This window comes from Parus major, unplaced genomic scaffold (assembly GCF_001522545.3).
Source record: "Parus major isolate Abel unplaced genomic scaffold, Parus_major1.1 Scaffold288, whole genome shotgun sequence".
Lineage (NCBI taxonomy): Eukaryota > Metazoa > Chordata > Aves > Passeriformes > Paridae > Parus > Parus major.
Window position 1 is genome coordinate 200,953 of NW_015379270.1, and position 17,816 is coordinate 218,768.

Sequence of the window (17,816 nt, forward strand, 5' to 3'; positions counted from 1 at the left end):
TCCAAATTTCTTTAGGCATCTTCAGAAATCTGTTAGATGGTTTTACTCATTTTGGGCTTCTTGGACTCGATGAATGGGGAAAATATCTCTTTACAAAACCAGAAAATGTATATTAAAAAATCTAATTGCAAACAGAGGTCTTGCCTCGAGTTTTTTGTTTGTTTTCTGAGCAGTCAGTGAGTGCTGTGTGGCTGGAACGTTTTCCACATTATTCACTGCATACATTATGTGTCTGAGATGGGAATGGGCGACTGACAGTGTCATGTGTTCTGATGGAATGTGTGTGGCTGTAGGAAAACACTCTGGAGGAAGCTGGAAAGGTGCAGCAAGTGTGTGTTGGAGTGTTGAGGGGAGTGGGTGTGGTGCTGGGGATGTGCCCATCACCCCACGAGCACCAGCAGGGGAGTGGTTTGCAGGTATTTGAAACAAGGGCTGGGCCAGTCCAGGGGAGAAATATGGAAAGAAACCAGGGGAGAACTCAGCAGAACTCTGCTCTCCTGTTGGTAAAATCGAGTACAAACAGGGGCAGGACGTGTGGAGGCCAGTTGGTGGATGGGCTGACAGCTTTTTGACACCTCCTGTGGAAGGGCAGCTCTGCTGGTTGCAGTGACCTTCACGTTAACGCTCACCCGCGTCTTGTGGAGCTTCTCTAGAGCAGGTCCCTCGCTGAGCAATTGCCATGCTGATGACTGCAGCAGAAAAGACATAACCATCTAAATCCTCCTTCTTTTACCACCAGAGAATCACATTTTAGAAGATGTAAACAAATGCGTCATCGCTCTCCAAGAGAAAGACGTGGATGGTTTAGACCGCACGGCCGGCGCGATCCGGGGCCGCGCCGCTCGCGTCATTCACGTCGTCACCTCCGAGATGGACAACTACGAGCCTGGAGTGTACACTGAGAAGGTGCTGGAAGCAACCAAGTTACTGTCCAACACAGGTAAGGGTTGCTTACTCCCAGGAGCCCTGAACTGCTGTTTGAGAGCTTGTGGGCATCTGGGGATGGCGCACCTGGGAAATCTGCTAAGACTCCATTTGCTGCCGTGCAAGTTAGTGGGAGTTGTTTGCAAAGCTGTTGCAAAGTGAGAAGTTTGGTTTTGCTGCATGTACTGGCTCAAAGCTCAGCAGTGTACAAGGTGTCCCTGGGTGTGCTCACTGTCATGGACTGCACTGTGGGAATCAAAACCACCAGGAGTGTGTCCCAGACATGAGGGGAGGCTTGAATTTGTGCTGTGCTCATCTTGGAGCATTGCACCAGGCTCTGCAGCTGTTCAGGGTCCAGAAGGAAGATCACATTCCCCAGCAGAATAAATTCAGGGTAATAATAAGGGTAAATTTTGTAAATTGTCTATACAACTGTTGAAAGAGCACTGTAGGTTGTAGTGTCCCAGACATAAACACCAAATCAGGGTGTTCCTTTTGAACTACTGGTGACATCCACAAGGGTAAGGGGTGAGCCTGGCTGCTTCAGTGCCTGCCACTCGTTGTTGGTTTTGCTTTAATTACTTTGATGAAGAATCAAGGGTGACACTGAAGAAACAGCAGACTCTTAACTGGTTCTGGCATGTTCTTCCTGGGGCACCATGAGTCACTGAAATGCAGCAGTGCAACCTGCCCCCTTCCAGTGTTTCTTAAACCAGAGCTTCTTGACGTAGCATGACTGCTTTTTCCCCCCAAAATGATGTAAATCTTCAGGGAACATCAAACAAACAATTACTATTTTATCCCATAGTTTCTAGGGGCGTCCCCAGGTGTTTTCTCCTTGTCCATTAGAGGGGTGTGATAAACTTTTCACTGTCCAAGGGGAAAACACCAAAGAGCAGCAGCATAAGCAGGAGTAAGAGTTCACCTCCAGTCCCAGGTGTTGTGATTTCCATGGCAGCTTCCAGGGCAGTTTAGAGCAAGGCTGGAGTGGGAAGCAGTGAGTGGCTTGGGGTGGACTGAGCAGCTCTGTGCTCTGGTTTCAGTCATGCCACGCTTCACGGAGCAAGTGGAAGCTGCAGTGGAAGCGCTGAGCTCCGACCCTGCCCAGCCCATGGATGAGAACGAGTTCATCGACGCCTCCCGGCTGGTGTACGACGGCATCCGCGACATCAGGAAAGCCGTGCTGATGATCCGGGTGAGAACAGCTTCCCCCAGCAGCTTTCCCTGCCCCTCTAGGACTGACAGCCAGCAGGATAATGGAGAGCAGGCAGGAGAAGATTCTCATTTAGCTCCTATTAACATTCAGAGTCTTAAAACGTGCTAATTGCTGTGGAGCGCTTGAGCAGTTTGGGTTCAGATTCATCAGCCAGGTCTGAGCATCGCTGATGGCCCGAGTTGTGATGCTGAATCCCCATCACACATCTTGTGCTAGGATCAGTGACCTTTCAGTTAACAACAGCAAATTAATTCAGAACTATAGATGCTTGATGATGCTTTGAGAGCTTAGAAATAAAATCTAATGGCTCTTCATTAAGTAAATTTTGAGAATTAATGTTAGTTAGTCCAAAGGAAGCTGCGATGGGTTTGGTCTGTAGTTCCATGTAATTTGTAAATTGGCTAACCTGGGTAAACAGGGGCAGCTCACAGAGGCCTTGATGCCAGTGTGCTTGCAATGGGTGTGACTTGGAAGCCCTCATTTCTGGTAGACCAGACACAGAAGGGCACAGTTGAAGGGATGCAGAAAAGGAAGTCCTGGTTGAAGCTGATCTATGAACCTTTTTCTTGGATCTTAACTGGGGCAAAAGTGGCCAGGAGCCAGACATAGCAAAGACAAATACAGGGGTTTTATTCCTTTTTTCTTCTTTTCCTTGTATTCCTTTGACTCTGAGAAAGTGCCCTGGTCTTTCAGAGTGGTGACCATGGCAGATGCAGCTTGGTGGTCAGTAAATGAAGAGTATACAGCCCCAGGAGATTTGTGATTACAGTACCCATCGCAGTGGCATCTTCCATGTTCGCTGCCTAAAGCAGAGGATCAGATGAGAAACCAGGAGGAAAGCTGCCAACCACATCTGTGCTCCCTGTGGAATTTTTTCCAGACAAGCTCAGGAATTACAGATGGTAGATGAAGGTATCAATGCCTTCCTGCTCTGCAGACAGAGGGATGTGATTCCCCCCTGCTGAAGCCCTTGTTCTTCAGGACAGGGAGCTGCCAGTCCCAGCGGGCAGTAATTACCCAGGCTGGCAGTGCCAGGAACACTCTGGGAGCCAGGGAGCCACAGCAGCCACCTAGAAAGAAGTCAAAATATTAGCATTTGTCATCCAGAGAGTTTATTTTGGGATGAAAGAACCATCCAAATGGGAATTCCAGGGCTCTTCAGGTGTAACCCTGCTCACAGGGGCTCATTCGCTTCAGCTTTGTCCAGGGGCTCTTGCTCTTTACAGGGACCAGCAGGAAAGGCCACACACCTCAGTTTTGTGTTTATGCAGGGTATTTTCAAAATTACCATCTCCATATATCTGTATTTGTTGAAGAGAAGCTCTTCCCCCATCCCTGCTACCCAGACTTGTGACCCCAGAGGGGTTTCTGCCCTTGGTGGCACTTGAAAGGCAGAGTTACACTTTGTGTGTCCCTGGGCTGTGGGAGGGATGGGCAGAGGAGAGTCACACACAGAATCAGGTACAGCAGAACTGCTTTCTTTATGTTCTTTCATTTTTTAAAAAATGCTGATACACTGAACTTCTTAGTGTGTGTCCCTCTGCTGATGTTGTGGATATACCCTGTTCTCCTGGAGAGGAGGCTGGAATACCCAAAGTCTTGATTGCCACCCTACTCACTTGGGCTTTTTGGCAATTATTTTGCATATCCATCTCTATTTTCACTGTACCACAAAGTGTCTGTAGTGGAAGACAGGTCTGTGAAATTCAAATCATAGGGAAAAAAATCCAAAGAGCAGGGACTTTATTTGTATTTTATCTGTTAATCACAGTTTATTGCATTTATCAGTGAAGTTCTTTGTTGACCCAGCTCTGGAGAATTGTCGTGAAGTGCCACTGTAGCAAAGATGTAGTATTTTGACAAACATGCTGTTTAAACTTGATAGGCTTTATAAAAAGTTTGCCAGCTACAGACTGGGAGTAGCAAAAATAAATCCTAGGCAAGCAGGAACTAGGTCAGATGTGTTTAGCCTACAGCATAAAAGCTGGCCCTTACTAGCTGAAATTTTTCAGCTTTTCCTGAGGGATAATGATAAATTTTGAGATATTTTATCTGTTGTTAATTTAGTCAATGCTTTGATTCATAATTGTGCTGAAGCCACTGTCTGTGCTTCTGAACCAGTCCTCAGAGCTGTGTGTAATTCCAGCTTCAGAATCCTGAGTGAAGCTTTTACATTTAATCAAGTTGCAAAAGCACTGTTCATTTCACAAGAACTTTTTTTTCTGTCTCTCAGATGCTGAGTGCATTAATGTCCTGACAAATCTCAGCTGTTTAGTTACTGCTGTGTGATTCTGGGGATCCCTATGGTGTTTAACAGGAGAAGTCAAGCACATAAAATCACACGTGTTCAGAGCTGGATATAGTCCCTGTATTTACCTTTTTGTTGAAAACATGGAATAATTTTTACCTCCACTGATTTCCATTCTTTCTGCTTGAAAAACAATATTCTTGTTGATTTTCAGAGCCATGGAATCTGTAGTTTGACTATGCCTGAATGCTTTTTCCTCAGACTCCTGAAGAGCTGGATGATTCTGACTTTGAGACCGAGGATTTCGACGTCCGAAGCAGAACCAGTATCCAGACTGAGGATGATCAGCTCATTGCTGGACAGAGTGCAAGGGTAAGGCACAAAGCTGAGCTTTATAAAAGGGGACCTGCCTTCAAGAAACGCTTCAGCTTGCTTTGAAAACCCAGGTGAAATTTGGGAGCGGGGGGGGTGGTTATAAAAATGCTGGATCAGAAAACTGTATTCTGTGTCTCCAGCATTCTTCTGAAAAGGAGGTTGAGTGAAATGCAGTTGGTCTGATGGATGTGAGAAATGTCTGTGTTTTATTTTAAGTATTTGAGGTATTCTGAAAGATCAAAATCCTTTTAGTACTAAGAAACTACATCACATTTTGATATCACAGACATAGTCAAGTGAGCTTCTGCAGGGAGGTACAGGGCAGATCACTCCATTGCATTAATGTTATTTTCAACAGACAGACTCTAACTTTATGAGCAAAAAAATCTTCACAAAATGTCTCCTCACACACATGCTGGTGTGTGTGTGGTCACTGAGCATTTATCAAGGCAACATTGAGAGGAACTCAAACAAAATCATTTCAACTAACTGCATTTCCTGTGAGTCAAAAATGAAAGCATTGATAGGCAATATATAATCATTAAGAGGTGAGACCCTAAAATCAGAGCACGGAAGGAAAACCAGGCCTTAGCTTTTGCTTTTATTTGACACGACCCCTCTGGATCGATAACAATTTACACTCTTGGGAAAGTGCCACGGCAGATTTCTTGTGGAGGCTCTTCCTGCCAGGCAAGAAGTAGCCAGAGCTTATTTATCAAACTTCTGCCACATTGGCTTGGGATTTACATGAACTGGGAGTATTTTAATGCTCCCCTCCCTTGCACAAGCACTTGGACCCTCTCCCCTTTCTATTTTGGTGCAGACATTGCTCATTTTCCTCTTAGCACAGCTGCTGCCAGAGGATTTTTAGTAGCAAAGGCTCCTTTTTGCCTGCTCCTGGAGGCATCTGTGCTCCCAGTATTTATGAAGGCAAGGCCATGGAGTCTTACACAGGCTGTAAACCCAGTCTGAGAGATTTTATTTGGGAGTAAGCACATCCTCTTTATTTTCACTTACTCTTTCCTCAGCAGACATGTTTCAAAAGAGTACAGCTAGCTTTTTGCAGGGAAGAGACTGGTAATATTTCTTATTATCCTCAATACCCAAGTGGAACTTAATTTTAAAACGTTGAAATTTTCTATAAAAGACAAGTCCTCCTTCTTCATGTAGTTTTATTTTGAGGGATGGTAATATGTGGCAAATTTGTTTGGAGTCTTAACAGCTTTACTATGCAAAGGCCCATATATTAAGTGTCAACTTGTCTTTCTAGGCACTTTTTCTTAAAAAAAAGAGTATAAACTTTGATTCAAAATGGAAGCAAATGGCTCTGTAAAGCCTCTAGGTAGAGGATTGCTATTAAAGTTTTATCCCCCATCTACATGACTGAAATTGGTTATTAGTGAAATGTTCCAAAAAGCCTCTACAAGGCAGCAGGAGGCCATGTGAGAAAACTCTTCTCTTCCAGGCTATCATGGCTCAGCTCCCTCAGGAGCAGAAAGCCAAGATTGCTGAGCAGGTCGCCAGCTTCCAGGAGGAAAAGAGTAAATTGGATGCTGAAGTGTCAAAATGGGACGACAGTGGCAATGACATCATTGTCCTGGCCAAACAGATGTGTATGATTATGATGGAAATGACAGACTTCACCAGGTGAGGCTTTTTAATTTGTGCTCACTGCAAGCTGCTTGGGCTGCTGGCCTTTCAGTGAGACATGGTGCAAGTTCTCCTAAGAGAACTTCTTATAATTTCCTTTAAATGGTGCCCTGCTCCAGCTGCATATTAACTGGGGAGATGCATTATTGTGCAGTGGCTGGGTGGTAATAACTGTTCAAATTGATCTACAGATACACAGCAGTTATTGCCTGTCTTTCTTTCTTCAGGGTGATTCTTGTCCCCAGGAATATATATATATATATTTGCTCAGTTCTTTACAGCATTAAATTCTATGGGCTTCTCAATATTGCCATACTGCAGAAATAGTTCCTAGTACAGTTATTTGCAGAGGAAAGAGAGGGGTTTTGATGCCTTTTGAAATTAATTTACCAGATTTTATATAACGCTATTTTTTAAACTTCATGTTCCATTCCATAAAAATTGCAAATCCGTCGTCTAAAATGTTATCTCTTATCATCATTAAGTTGCTCAAAGCAGTAAAATTTAAGATGTTTTTATCCCTAGATTTAAGCTAAATGTGGGGAAGAGCCAAAAGGGGGTAACTCTTGAGAATGAAGGTGCTGCAATGGCTGCTCCTGCCTTTTCCTGCCCTTTGGGTGAGGACTCACTGTGTGGAACAGAATGAGAAAACACACAGAATTCACTGCTGTGGCTCTCTGGTGCTAGGAGGGAGGCTCTGCTCTGTTTTTCAGGGGTAAAGGTCCACTGAAGAACACGTCAGATGTGATTAGTGCAGCCAAGAAGATCGCAGAGGCTGGGTCAAGGATGGACAAGCTGGGCCGGACCATTGCTGACCATGTAAGTCCAGTCCCGTGAGCCTCCAGCTGCAGGAGCAAGAGCAGATCTTTCAGTGCTGCAGGCATGATGAACAGATGTGTTCGGTTTTGGGGGGTTTGAACTGATTTTCCAGATCTGCTGCTAGAAAATCCTGCTCTTCCCAGCTCTCTCCTGCCTCCCTGAGCAGTGGCCCAGCAGCTCCTTGGCTGGAGTTTTGTGCCAGCCCTGCTTCAGGTCACGTAGAGCCAGGGCAGGTCCAGAGCTGGGCTCAGCCACACCCAGAGCACTCCTGGTGCTTCCCAAAGCCCAGAGCCAGCTCCTGCACAATGGCCCTGGCCTATTGCACAACCTCTAACACTGCTTTTGAAGGTTACCCATTTTCAGATGCCCCACGGACTGAGTGGGGAGGGTGTCAAAGCTCTCTGGTGGTTTTCTTCACTGTCCATTCAGAGCTGATGAAGACTTGGAGCGAGGCCTGCGGTGACCTGAGCGTGGCTGTGCTGTCCCAGTGTTTGGAAGGAATTCTTACAGGACTGAACAAGCACAGCCAGCTCAGGGATTTATTTAGGCAATCCCTGTCCTGAGCCACTTAGAAACTGGGCCAGGCAAGAGCACCTCTGGCCTCAGCCCACACCCAAAGAGCAGGGAAACATCAACATTAGTAATAATATTCCACCTTCAAGGGAGACTCTGAAATGCAGAGTTTCAGAGAGGGAGGTTAGGTCTGAGATCATGGACTAAGCTTTGTTTTCCCCAGTTGTCACTTGCTTTCCAGGCCTTTTCAGGATGGAAATTTGTACTGCAAGGTTTTACTGGTGTCACTTTGAAAGTAAATCATTGTGGTGCAGGACTGTCTTAATGTTGCATTCAGAAGTGCTTGTCTACACCCTCCTTTATTAATGATGCAGTGAGAGATGTTCAATGGGGAGATAAATTTGAGAAGTGTTTTTTCAAATGGCTCTCCTTGCTACAGCACTTTGACAGCCTTGTTTCTGCAAGAACCAGGTGTGCTGCTGATGTAGGTAAATGAAGCAAGGAGCAGTTTGTGTTCAAGGTCTCAGGGGAGTTTGGGCTGAAGGTTTACAGTGCTTTTTTGTTGGGTTTTTGTTGGGTTTTTTTTTAATTCATGTATTTTATGTAAAGTTGATATATGGTTTTCTGTACTAAGCCATTTCAAATTATAAAAGAAAACTACTTTTAGTAGCAGTAAGGTCCTTAAAAATGTAACAGATTAAGCACATGTTTGAAGATAAATATGAGCAGCACTGTACAGTTAGTCATTTTGACAAGAATATAGCTTTTTCCTGACTCCATACTCTGCTAATACTTTGAGCCTGCATATTTCATTAGCTGTGCTTCCATACTCTTTAGAAACATGTTAATGTGGAGCAGTGTGACAGCTACAGAGCAGGAGCAGCTCTGAGCACGGATCCTGCTGTCCCTGCTCCTGCCTGGGAGCACGGGGCTCGTGTCCTGCCTGGCACCAGAGCTGTGACTCCTCGTGTCAGTGTGCCAGCAGCTCCCAGCCCTGCCATCAGGCCCCTGGGCAGCACATTCCTCTGAAACTCCACGAGCTGCTGTGCCAGGAATTCCCTGTGTGTTGGGAGGAGTCCCAGCTGCAGGTTCTCCCTGAGCTTTCCATCCCTCCCTCCAAGCAGCTGCTTGCTGGGAACAGGGAATATTCCCTGAGCACGACACAGATGACAAGGGTTTGCAGCAAGACAAGGCTTCTCTCTATTATTTCTTTTTTCAATGTCCAAACACCTACAAAGCTGAAGGAAATTTCTGTTCCTCTTTCCTTTCGTAGCAGTGGGAGGCCGAGGTGATGTCGGTTCTGATCTCCAGTGAGGGTGGGGGCTGCCCCACTTCCACAAAAAGGCTCCAGCAGCCTCTTACTGGGGAGACTGGTCCCTGGCTGGGGGGCTGTGCTGGGGACCCTGGGCACAGGCTGGTGGCAGCTGCTGGCACACGTGGCCAGTGCCAGGGAGCTGCCTGCCCAGAACAGCTGCTGGCAGCTCCTGCTGAGGGACATTTATTGGGAATTCCTGGTGCAGCAGGGCCCATTCCAAAGGGAGAGGCAGTGGGAGGGAGAAGCTGTGCAGTTGCTGGCTGTCCCCTGCAGCCACTGGGGATGGGCTGTGTCCATCAGCACACACCACCAGGGCTCTGCTGGCTTCCCCTGCCCCTCCTCTCTGCAAAAACAGATCAAAGGCTGATTCTGCTTCTCTGCAGGCTCAGCTGGGGCAGCAGGAACTGAAATTGGGGGGTGTTTGCTGTGTCCAGGATGGATCCTGGATTTGACCTGGAGCAGCCAGCTGAGCTTTTGCCAGTAACCTTCCCTGAGTCTGTGGCTGCAGCTCAGTTTTGGGGTTTGGGAAGGTGGGGTGTCCCCCCCACACATTCATTTCCATCTACACTGCACTCCCTGCTGGGCTGTGCTGTGCTGTGGGAGTCCTCCCATGGCAGCTCTGCAGATGGGGGTTGTGGCTGTGGGTTAATCCAATAATGTCATCGTTCTTGATCGCTGTTTAAACTGTTGCCTTTTGGGTTTTTTGATTTTTATCCGAGTGCTCCTGCCTAGGAAAGGACAAGGCTCCTGCAGGCACCCGCAGTGCCTTTTGTTGATGCTCTTTTTTATCTTGTGTTACATCTCCATTTAAACCTCATCTGTCTTTGAGCTGAGTCCTCAATCCTGCCTGCAGAAATAGCACACACAGGAGAGATGTGGGTTTCCATCTCACACCATATTGATGTACACAACCCCGTGATGATTCCTGTTCCATGAAGGTTTTGCTGCCTTCCTCAGCTGTTGGTGATGGTGCAGCAGCCTCCTGCCTTGAGAGTCTTTCCTGGAATGGTTTCACAGCCCCACAGAGTAGCTGGAATTGTTGAGCCATCCCTGACGTGCTGTACTGAGCGTTTGTCAGCCCTCGAGCCCCTCCAGTGCTGCTCGCTCGCTGTGCTGGATGAGCTCTTTGGGAGATGGAGATCAGTTTCTAAAATGGTAATTTGAGCTTTTCATTAACTCTTTGGCCAGGGCTATTTGTGGACTTGCTCTAAAACATCTTGTAGTGCTGACTAATATTGATTAGCTTAAAAAATTAACCTGCAAGCTTTGCTGCTTCGTTAGGCAGGGTTTCACTGCACCGAGGGAAGCTGCGTGCCCACGTTGAGAGCTGAGATTAATTTGGCTGTTCCATCATTTTCCTTGGGACTAAGAGGTGGTTTTATGTCTCTTGGTGGGGTCAGATGCCCCTGAAGCTGTGCAGATCTCCCACTGCAGTGCCCCTGTGTGTGCACATTGCTGTGGCACCTGAGTTAGCCCTGCTCAGCACAGAGACTGCTTTGCCTTGCAAGAGTCACTTGTTCTGGCCCTGGAAAAAAAAACAAATGTGTGTGTGTTAGCTGCACTTGCCTTCACTGGAGAGGGAAGTGCCTGTTCTGGCAGATCAGGTGCTGTTGGGAAGGAAATGCTCCATGTGAGTGGGACCCTGTTTGCACATCCCTGCGTGTGCCCCACGATCTGCTCCTCTCTTTTATACAAAGAGAAGAGTTTCTGCTTCCATCTCACAGCTAAGGAGAGGCCTGCAGGGAGAATCAGGGCTCAGAGCCTGCTGCTCACAGCCAGGAGGAGACTCCTACCTTGCCCTCAAAGTGGGGAGAGGCTGCACAGCCAATGCAACCACCCTCAGCTGGAGTGAAGCTTTAAGTAATGAAGTGGTGCCACACTGAAGATTAATCTTCCAGTCATGCCATGTCCATTATGAATCTTCATCAGATGGTCCATTGCACAGGATCAGTGTCTTGGGTGAAATGGGATTTTGCTGTGAACAGGGGTGTGTGAAAAAGAGCTCTTAAATCACTCTGGATGGGGTGCAGCTGTCTGGAAGGCTGGAGATCCCTGCAGGGTGTGCCTGTGCCTGGGTAATGCCAGGTGGATTCCACTGCTACAGCTGAAATAATGCTGGCCACAGTGCAGCCTGCCTCAGAGCACAACATAATGGCAGTCTGATGGTGTTGGTTTGGTGCAGGAGACCTGTGGATGCTGGATGAGATGATGAGTGGTCATTTCTGTGGAACAAAGAGCAGGAGCTCTCTGTGGGGTACAAGTGATGCTTCTCTGGGGTTCAGAGCAGGGCTGAAGCAACATTGGGTGTGACCCAATGTGGTGTAAATCACATGGATGTGGAGCTGGAGATGTTGTGTGTGTGTGTGAACATGTGGGGTGCCCCTGGGGCTGAGGTGGCCCATGGGGGATCCTGCTGCTGGCTCCCCACAGCCTGCTCTGGCCCGTGGCTGCTCCTCACATGGGCTCCCCTCTGCTCTGGAAATCCAGCCTGAGCCTGGCTCATTCTTGGATTCTGTCCCAGAAAATGCCCTTCCTGAGCTGCACAGAGGGATTCCTGCAGAGCCTTTTGTGCAAAGCTGAAAAAGTTTCCTTTCTCTTATGGATGAGTGCTGCAGCAAGTGCCTTAAAAATGTCATTTTGTGCCTGGTGAGGAACCTGCTTTCCCCACTGCTACGAGATGGGAGCAGAAGTCAGGAAAATCTCTGTTTGCTGCTGGTAATAATTGAGTTGCTGTCGGGTTTATTGCTTTGGAGGTTGGAATAGTTGAGGTTGAGGATTGAGGGAGGAATTGGTAACATCTGCAGCTTGAGACCTTGGGTGTCAGACCATCACTGCTGCGTCCTGTGCACTACAGGAAGGACCTTTTACAGCTGACAGACCTGCTCTGGGTGATGCCTAAAGAGGCTCCCTGGAACAGAGGTTGGGCAGAGTTAAAGGAATAAAGCAGGGAGTTATTAAAAGGCCTTTAAAGGATACACCTTGGGCAGTACAAGAGCCTGGCCATAACTCTGCCCAAGATAGATGCAAGATGAACTCTGAGTCATGAGTTTTCACACTTTTATTTCAGGCCATTAGCATATTAGGGTTAATTGTCCAATTCCAGCTGCAGGTGATGCAGTCCCATCCTCCCAGGTTGCTCTCCTCAATTAGTGAATTGTTACAGTGAACTGGTTACACTTTTTGGGCCTGAAGCTGCAATGGTGTCCTTGGTTCTGGGGCTGGAAAAGGAGTGAGGAGAACTTGCCAACACTTCATATGAAGTTCAGAGTTATATTCTAATGCAGTACAGAATCTGGAAAATATGAAAGCTAAAACTTAAATTATCATGGGGAGGGTAAATAGTCCTTCTTCTCTTCCTTCTGTTCCTCCTCCCTGGGAGGGCTGCTGCAGGGCAGTTGGATGGAGCCTGCCCAGTGCTGCCCCTGCTCATGGCTCCTGGCTTTTAGATGCCTTTCATGCTGCTCAGCTATCTGGAAGCCCAGGGCTCTCCTGCCCACGCCCTGCTCCAGGGGGAGGTGCTGGTTTGGCTGTGCCCCAGCTGTGGTGCTGCCGAGCTGCCTCCGAGAATGGTTCCATCAAACCTTCCCTGCCCTTTTCCCTCACATTCACAGCACCCACAGTGCCCTTTTACTCTTTGTTACTGCTCCATTCCATCCATCAGCATTGCGTGCTTCCTTTCCTGCAGTGCTGGTCTGGCACAGCTGCAGCCCTTTAGGGACAAGGCTCCAACACAGCCCCTAATTCCTAATTCCCTAATTCCTAATTCCTGCTCTGGTTCTCCTGCAGTGCCCTGACTCAGCGTGCAAGCAGGACCTGCTGGCCTACCTGCAGCGCATCGCGCTCTACTGCCACCAGCTCAACATCTGCAGCAAGGTGAAGGCCGAGGTGCAGAACCTGGGCGGGGAGCTCGTCGTGTCCGGGGTACGTATGGCACAGCCCAGCCTGTTCTGAGCCCACTCCCCTGTTAAACAGCACAGAATGTACACAGGAGGTGCTGGAGCATGCACAGCTTTAATGCATGCAGAGTTTGTGTTGCTGCCTCGCTGTTCTCTTGCTGTGAAAATACAGACTTCACATTTCCTTACTCAACGCTGTTTGTAGACAGATTCACTTCACCTCTGTGTAATCTGTTTTCCAGACTGCTTTTTGCTCTTAGTGAGGTTAAATCGCTTTATCTGTGCAGCTAAACCTGCCCCACGTCTCTGCACAGCCTTGGAACATGCTGGGGTCCTGCAATGCTCTGGAGATGTTAATATTTCAGGATGGCTGTGCCCTGAAGAGTGCAGGGATTTTTAGTGGCTGTTCTGGTTTCTGACAGCTGGAAGCTGCCCCAGGCCAGCTTGCTTCCTTATTCCAGCCTTAACTTTGCAAATAACTTTTTTCCCTGTAGTTCATGAAATGCTTCCTCCTAAGAGGATTCTGTATGACAGATATTTGGGGGGAGGGAAGTGAAGCTAAATTCTTAATTTCTTCTGGCATACTCTTCCTTGCCCTGCACAGGCATGTTTGGTCACTGGTGCTTTTGCCCAGCCGTGTCAGGACTGAGGAAGGAGGTTGGAAGAAGGGACAGAATTTGCTGATAGTCCAGAATTGCTCCCTGAATCCTGATCAGCAAATGGAAAAACTTCCCACATTCTGCCATTTTGATACCACAGAATCATGGAACAGTTTGGGTTGGAAGGGACATTAAAGTTCATCCCATCCTACCCCTGCCATGGCAGGGACACCTTCCACCATCCCAGGGTGCTCCAAACCCCATCCAGCCTGGCCTGGGACACTTCCAGGGATCCAGGGGCAGCCCCAGCTGCTCTGGGCACCCTGTGCCACTGATACTTTCCAGTGAAACCCTGCTTGATATTTCATTTGCTTAAACTCACTAGCACAGATTTCCCCCAAAAGAACAGGGAGAGCTGTGGAAGGAGAGCTTTGGGGCAGCAGCAGCAATAGCCATCCCTGCAGGAGCTGAGCCCATCTGGGGTGATGGGGCTGTGCTGCCCCTCCTGCTGCCCCTCCTGCTGCCTTTCCAGCCCCCAGAGCAGCCCCAGGGGCTGTGGTGGATGTGCTGCTGTTCTGTCCTGGAGCTGGGAGGCTAAAGGCATGGTGCTGTCAAAGCAGGAGATGTGTTACTGTGCAGCAATACCTACTCCAGGGCTTCAGTGCAGTTACTCAGTGTCTCCAGGAGTTACATCCCCTCTGCCATGAATTAGTGACAGAACAGCCTGGCCTCTGTGGTCTGACCTCCTGCTTTTATCCCTTCTCCTGAGCCTGTCCAGCGGGGCTGGGGGTTGGCAGCAGCAGTGTTAATGCCCATGGGATGATCAGATGAAGACCTCAGCCAGTGCAGAGGCATCACCTGTCTGAAAGGAAAGTTCTGTCCAGTGTTAGTGCCCTGCCCCTGCACCAGAACCACGGCCCAGGTGGGCAGAGCTGGCACCTTCAGAGTCTGACAGCTCATTCAGAAGGCACCTCCTGCTCTCCTGGCCTTTAATGATTCCTCCTGCTGTGAGGATTCCTGAAACACTCCAGGGCTGTGGTTTCCAGCCTGGTGAGGAGGAGGGCAGAGCTCAGTCGTTTGCCAGAGGATCTGAGGTGCCACGTGGGGTGGAAGGGAGGGGACAGTGCCCCAGAGAAGCCACCAGAACCAAGCCCTGCCCCAGATCAAACCCCTGTCCCAGCCCACTGGGCCTTGGCAAGCCGGGGATCCCACCCAGAGCAGGACCCCGGCCCCTGGAGAAGGGGGTCCCAGCTGAGGTCACCACAGTGCTCCTCCCCTCTTCCACCCAGCCCTGCTCTCAGCTCTTTATCCCCACTGTGCCCTACAGCTCTGACAAATTCATGTTTTTCCTTGTTTTGATGCTCTTGTAAATCAGGAACCAGCTGGGAAAGGGCTCCAGGCCAGGCTGGTGATGCAGTTGTGTTCCTTCCTTCCCAATCCAACTCAGTATTGTAGGGCAATTTAAATATTTATTATCAGTGATTAAGATATTACTACAGCTTTATTAATTTCATTAGAGAATAAGCAACTGTTAAAGCTTAGTCACAAAAGCAAAGGGCAGAATACAAATGGTTCCCACTACCATTAATATGGAAATGCAGACAGGGGGGCAAACACTGCTTTTGTGTTGGTGGCACGAGTCAGGTTTGTAACCACCGAGCGTCCAGAGGAAAATCCTGCCTCAAACCAGGAGCCTCAGCTTGCAAAGGAACAATATAAATCAGCCACATGAATCAGTTTTCAGGTGGTTTTACCCCCAGGCCTGAGGAGTGCTCAGTGGAAGGCCGTGTTTGGGGTTCTGTGGGTGTGACCGTGTGTCCCTTGGCAGGTGGACAGCGCCATGTCCCTGATCCAGGCGGCCAAGAACCTGATGAACGCCGTGGTGCAGACGGTCAAGGCCTCCTACGTGGCCTCCACCAAGTACCAGAAGTCCCAGGGCATGGCCTCCCTCAACCTGCCGGCCGTCTCCTGGAAGATGAAGGCTCCGGAGAAGAAACCCCTGGTCAAGAGGGAGAAGCAGGACGAGACCCAGACGAAAATCAAGAGGGCATCCCAGAAGAAGCACGTGAACCCCGTGCAGGCCCTCAGCGAGTTCAAGGCCATGGAGAGCATCTAGAGGAGAGCTCTGCCTCGGGGGTGTTTTTCTCTAGCCCACTACTGCTACTTCCAGAACTCTACTTTTAATACCCTAAGAATTTTTCAAAAATTTACTATTCCTTCAAATGTATTTACTTAATATAATTTTGATAATTTTGTTTAGATTACCCAGGGAAATACTCAAATTTTTAAGTCCTATCAGTATACCTTCAGCCTGCAGAAGTGTGGTAATTTAGATGGCTTTTAGATTACAGGGGTGGATTTCTAGCTGGAAACTGGTTTTTGTAATCTTGCTTTAAATGAAATATTCTATAACCAAAGAGGATTTTACTGTACAACTAACGGTTAACACTAATACTGGATCATGCTACTCAGAGACTCACTTTATCACAGTGATCGAGAGACAAAAGTTAGATTTTTTTACTCAAAATAACTTAATGCAAGTATTGTATGTGCTAGTGTATCTCTGTGGGGGTGGAGAGGGAGCAAGCTCAGGAGTTTGAAATTCCAGCAGGCTGTGTGCTGTGTGAGCACAGCTGGAAAACAGCTGGAAAAAGGCTCCACCCGTGCTGGGTTTTGCTGAGGATGGTTTGGAGGTGGGCTCGGAGGTGCCCCGGGGATGTGATGCTGCTTTTCCTGGGCTGCCCCGGAGCCCTCTGGGCATTTCCCAAAAAAATTCCTTAGAAACCCCGGTGGCACCGCTCCCTCGGAGGGGCTCGGCTGCTCCGGGGAGCTCCCGGGGCCGATCCCTGCGGAAACCTCCCCCGGTGTGCTTGTAATGCCTGGTTACAAATTACTAATGTGTTTTGCTGCGGGACACTAATAAAGTTGCTTTTCCCAGCTGGTTCATTGTGGTGCTGTGAATGGAGCGGGCCCAGCCCGCCCCTGCCCCCCCCTCGCCATTCAGATGCAAATCAGCTTTGTGCTCATTCCTCATAATTGCTCTGCATCCCGCCTTGGGCTTCCAGAGGCACCCAGGAAATCGTGTTTGCTCAGGCTGCAATTTAGACTGTACATTATTTGTGATAACTATAGCTACAAGGTATAATTTCGCTGTCTTATTTAAATTTTATGAATTTCAGTGTGTTTCACACATCCCAGTCGAGTCGGGTGCAGGGAAGCGGTGCCTGTTCCTGTGGAGCTGGAAAAGCCTGGGCTGCAGTCAATGTCTAAAGTGCAGCTCCATTTTAGAGCTGAGCCTTGGCACTGAAATGTTATAATTTTATTTATCTCAATCAGCTCATTATTTACTGTATTAAGGTTATTGCTGTCATGTTACTGTAATGCCGGTTGGAATTAAGCTAAATAGTTTTTTGAGATATTTTTGCCAAATGTATTATGTTTTCAAGCATTTTGGCCTCTTGAGTACTGCTATTAACCAGTGGAATTACAGGCTATTTTCATATAGCCTTAACATGTAAACAGGCTGGGAGGGGGAGCTGTGCTCCACTGCCTTTTGGGGGTTAACAGCCTGTAGGTCTTCTTTTAGAGAGAATTATTAACTGAATTTATACAATATGGGGTTTTTTTTCTCCTGGTATTGTCTTAAAGGTGACATTCCCTGGTCTGTTTGGGGAGTACAGCCAATGACTCCCCCCAATACAATCTATTAATAAGCTTGAAAAAAATACCTCTATTAAGATGTACAGACAAATTTACACGTATTTAGCTTTTAAAATACATGTTAGTTTAATTTATGCTACAAACATTGAGCATCAAGAAATGAAGACGGTGAGAGCTACAGCCCCAGGGGGTGTGAGAGCAGCAGGAACACGATGGGGACAGGAGGCCAAAAAAACCTCAACTCGCATTTCTTTTGTACCCAAGAGTTGCTCCTCTGGGACTCGTGTTTGGGTTTGGAGCAGAGAAGGGCATCGAGGTGAATCGTTTTTGGTGTAACATTTAATTGTTCCCTTCAGGAGTGCAGCAGCAGCGGCTGGAGGGGAGAAAACGCCTCTCCCCTCAGCAGAGAGGGGATTTTGTGTGCTGAAACCCCAGTTCCAGCAGTTGGTGGTGGAGCCACCGGGGCTGGGGAGATCCTTGGGCCGGGGCAGGGCAGCTCCTCATCCTGGAGCGACCCTGGCTCTGGCTCCAGCCCCGGCTTCTGCTCCAGCTCCTGCTCCATCCCCGGCTCCATCCCCGGCTCCATCCCCAGCTCCATCCC

General features: G+C 48.2%; 1 protein-coding gene across 1 annotated transcript in view; it reads left to right on the forward strand.

Moving 5' to 3' along the window:
• CTNNA1 (catenin alpha 1) overlaps positions 1-16,499 on the forward strand; it is a 117,702-nt gene extending 101,203 nt beyond the window's left edge. Inside the window, exons 12-18 of the mRNA XM_015615852.2 lie at positions 740-940; positions 1,968-2,119; positions 4,650-4,760; positions 6,229-6,410; positions 7,127-7,232; positions 12,847-12,981; positions 15,384-16,499. Of these exons, the coding sequence (XP_015471338.1) occupies positions 740-940; positions 1,968-2,119; positions 4,650-4,760; positions 6,229-6,410; positions 7,127-7,232; positions 12,847-12,981; positions 15,384-15,671 (1,175 nt within the window). The 3' untranslated portion in view covers positions 15,672-16,499. The remainder of the gene's footprint in view (positions 1-739; positions 941-1,967; positions 2,120-4,649; positions 4,761-6,228; positions 6,411-7,126; positions 7,233-12,846; positions 12,982-15,383) is intronic.
• The last annotated feature ends 1,317 nt before the right edge of the window (positions 16,500-17,816 follow it).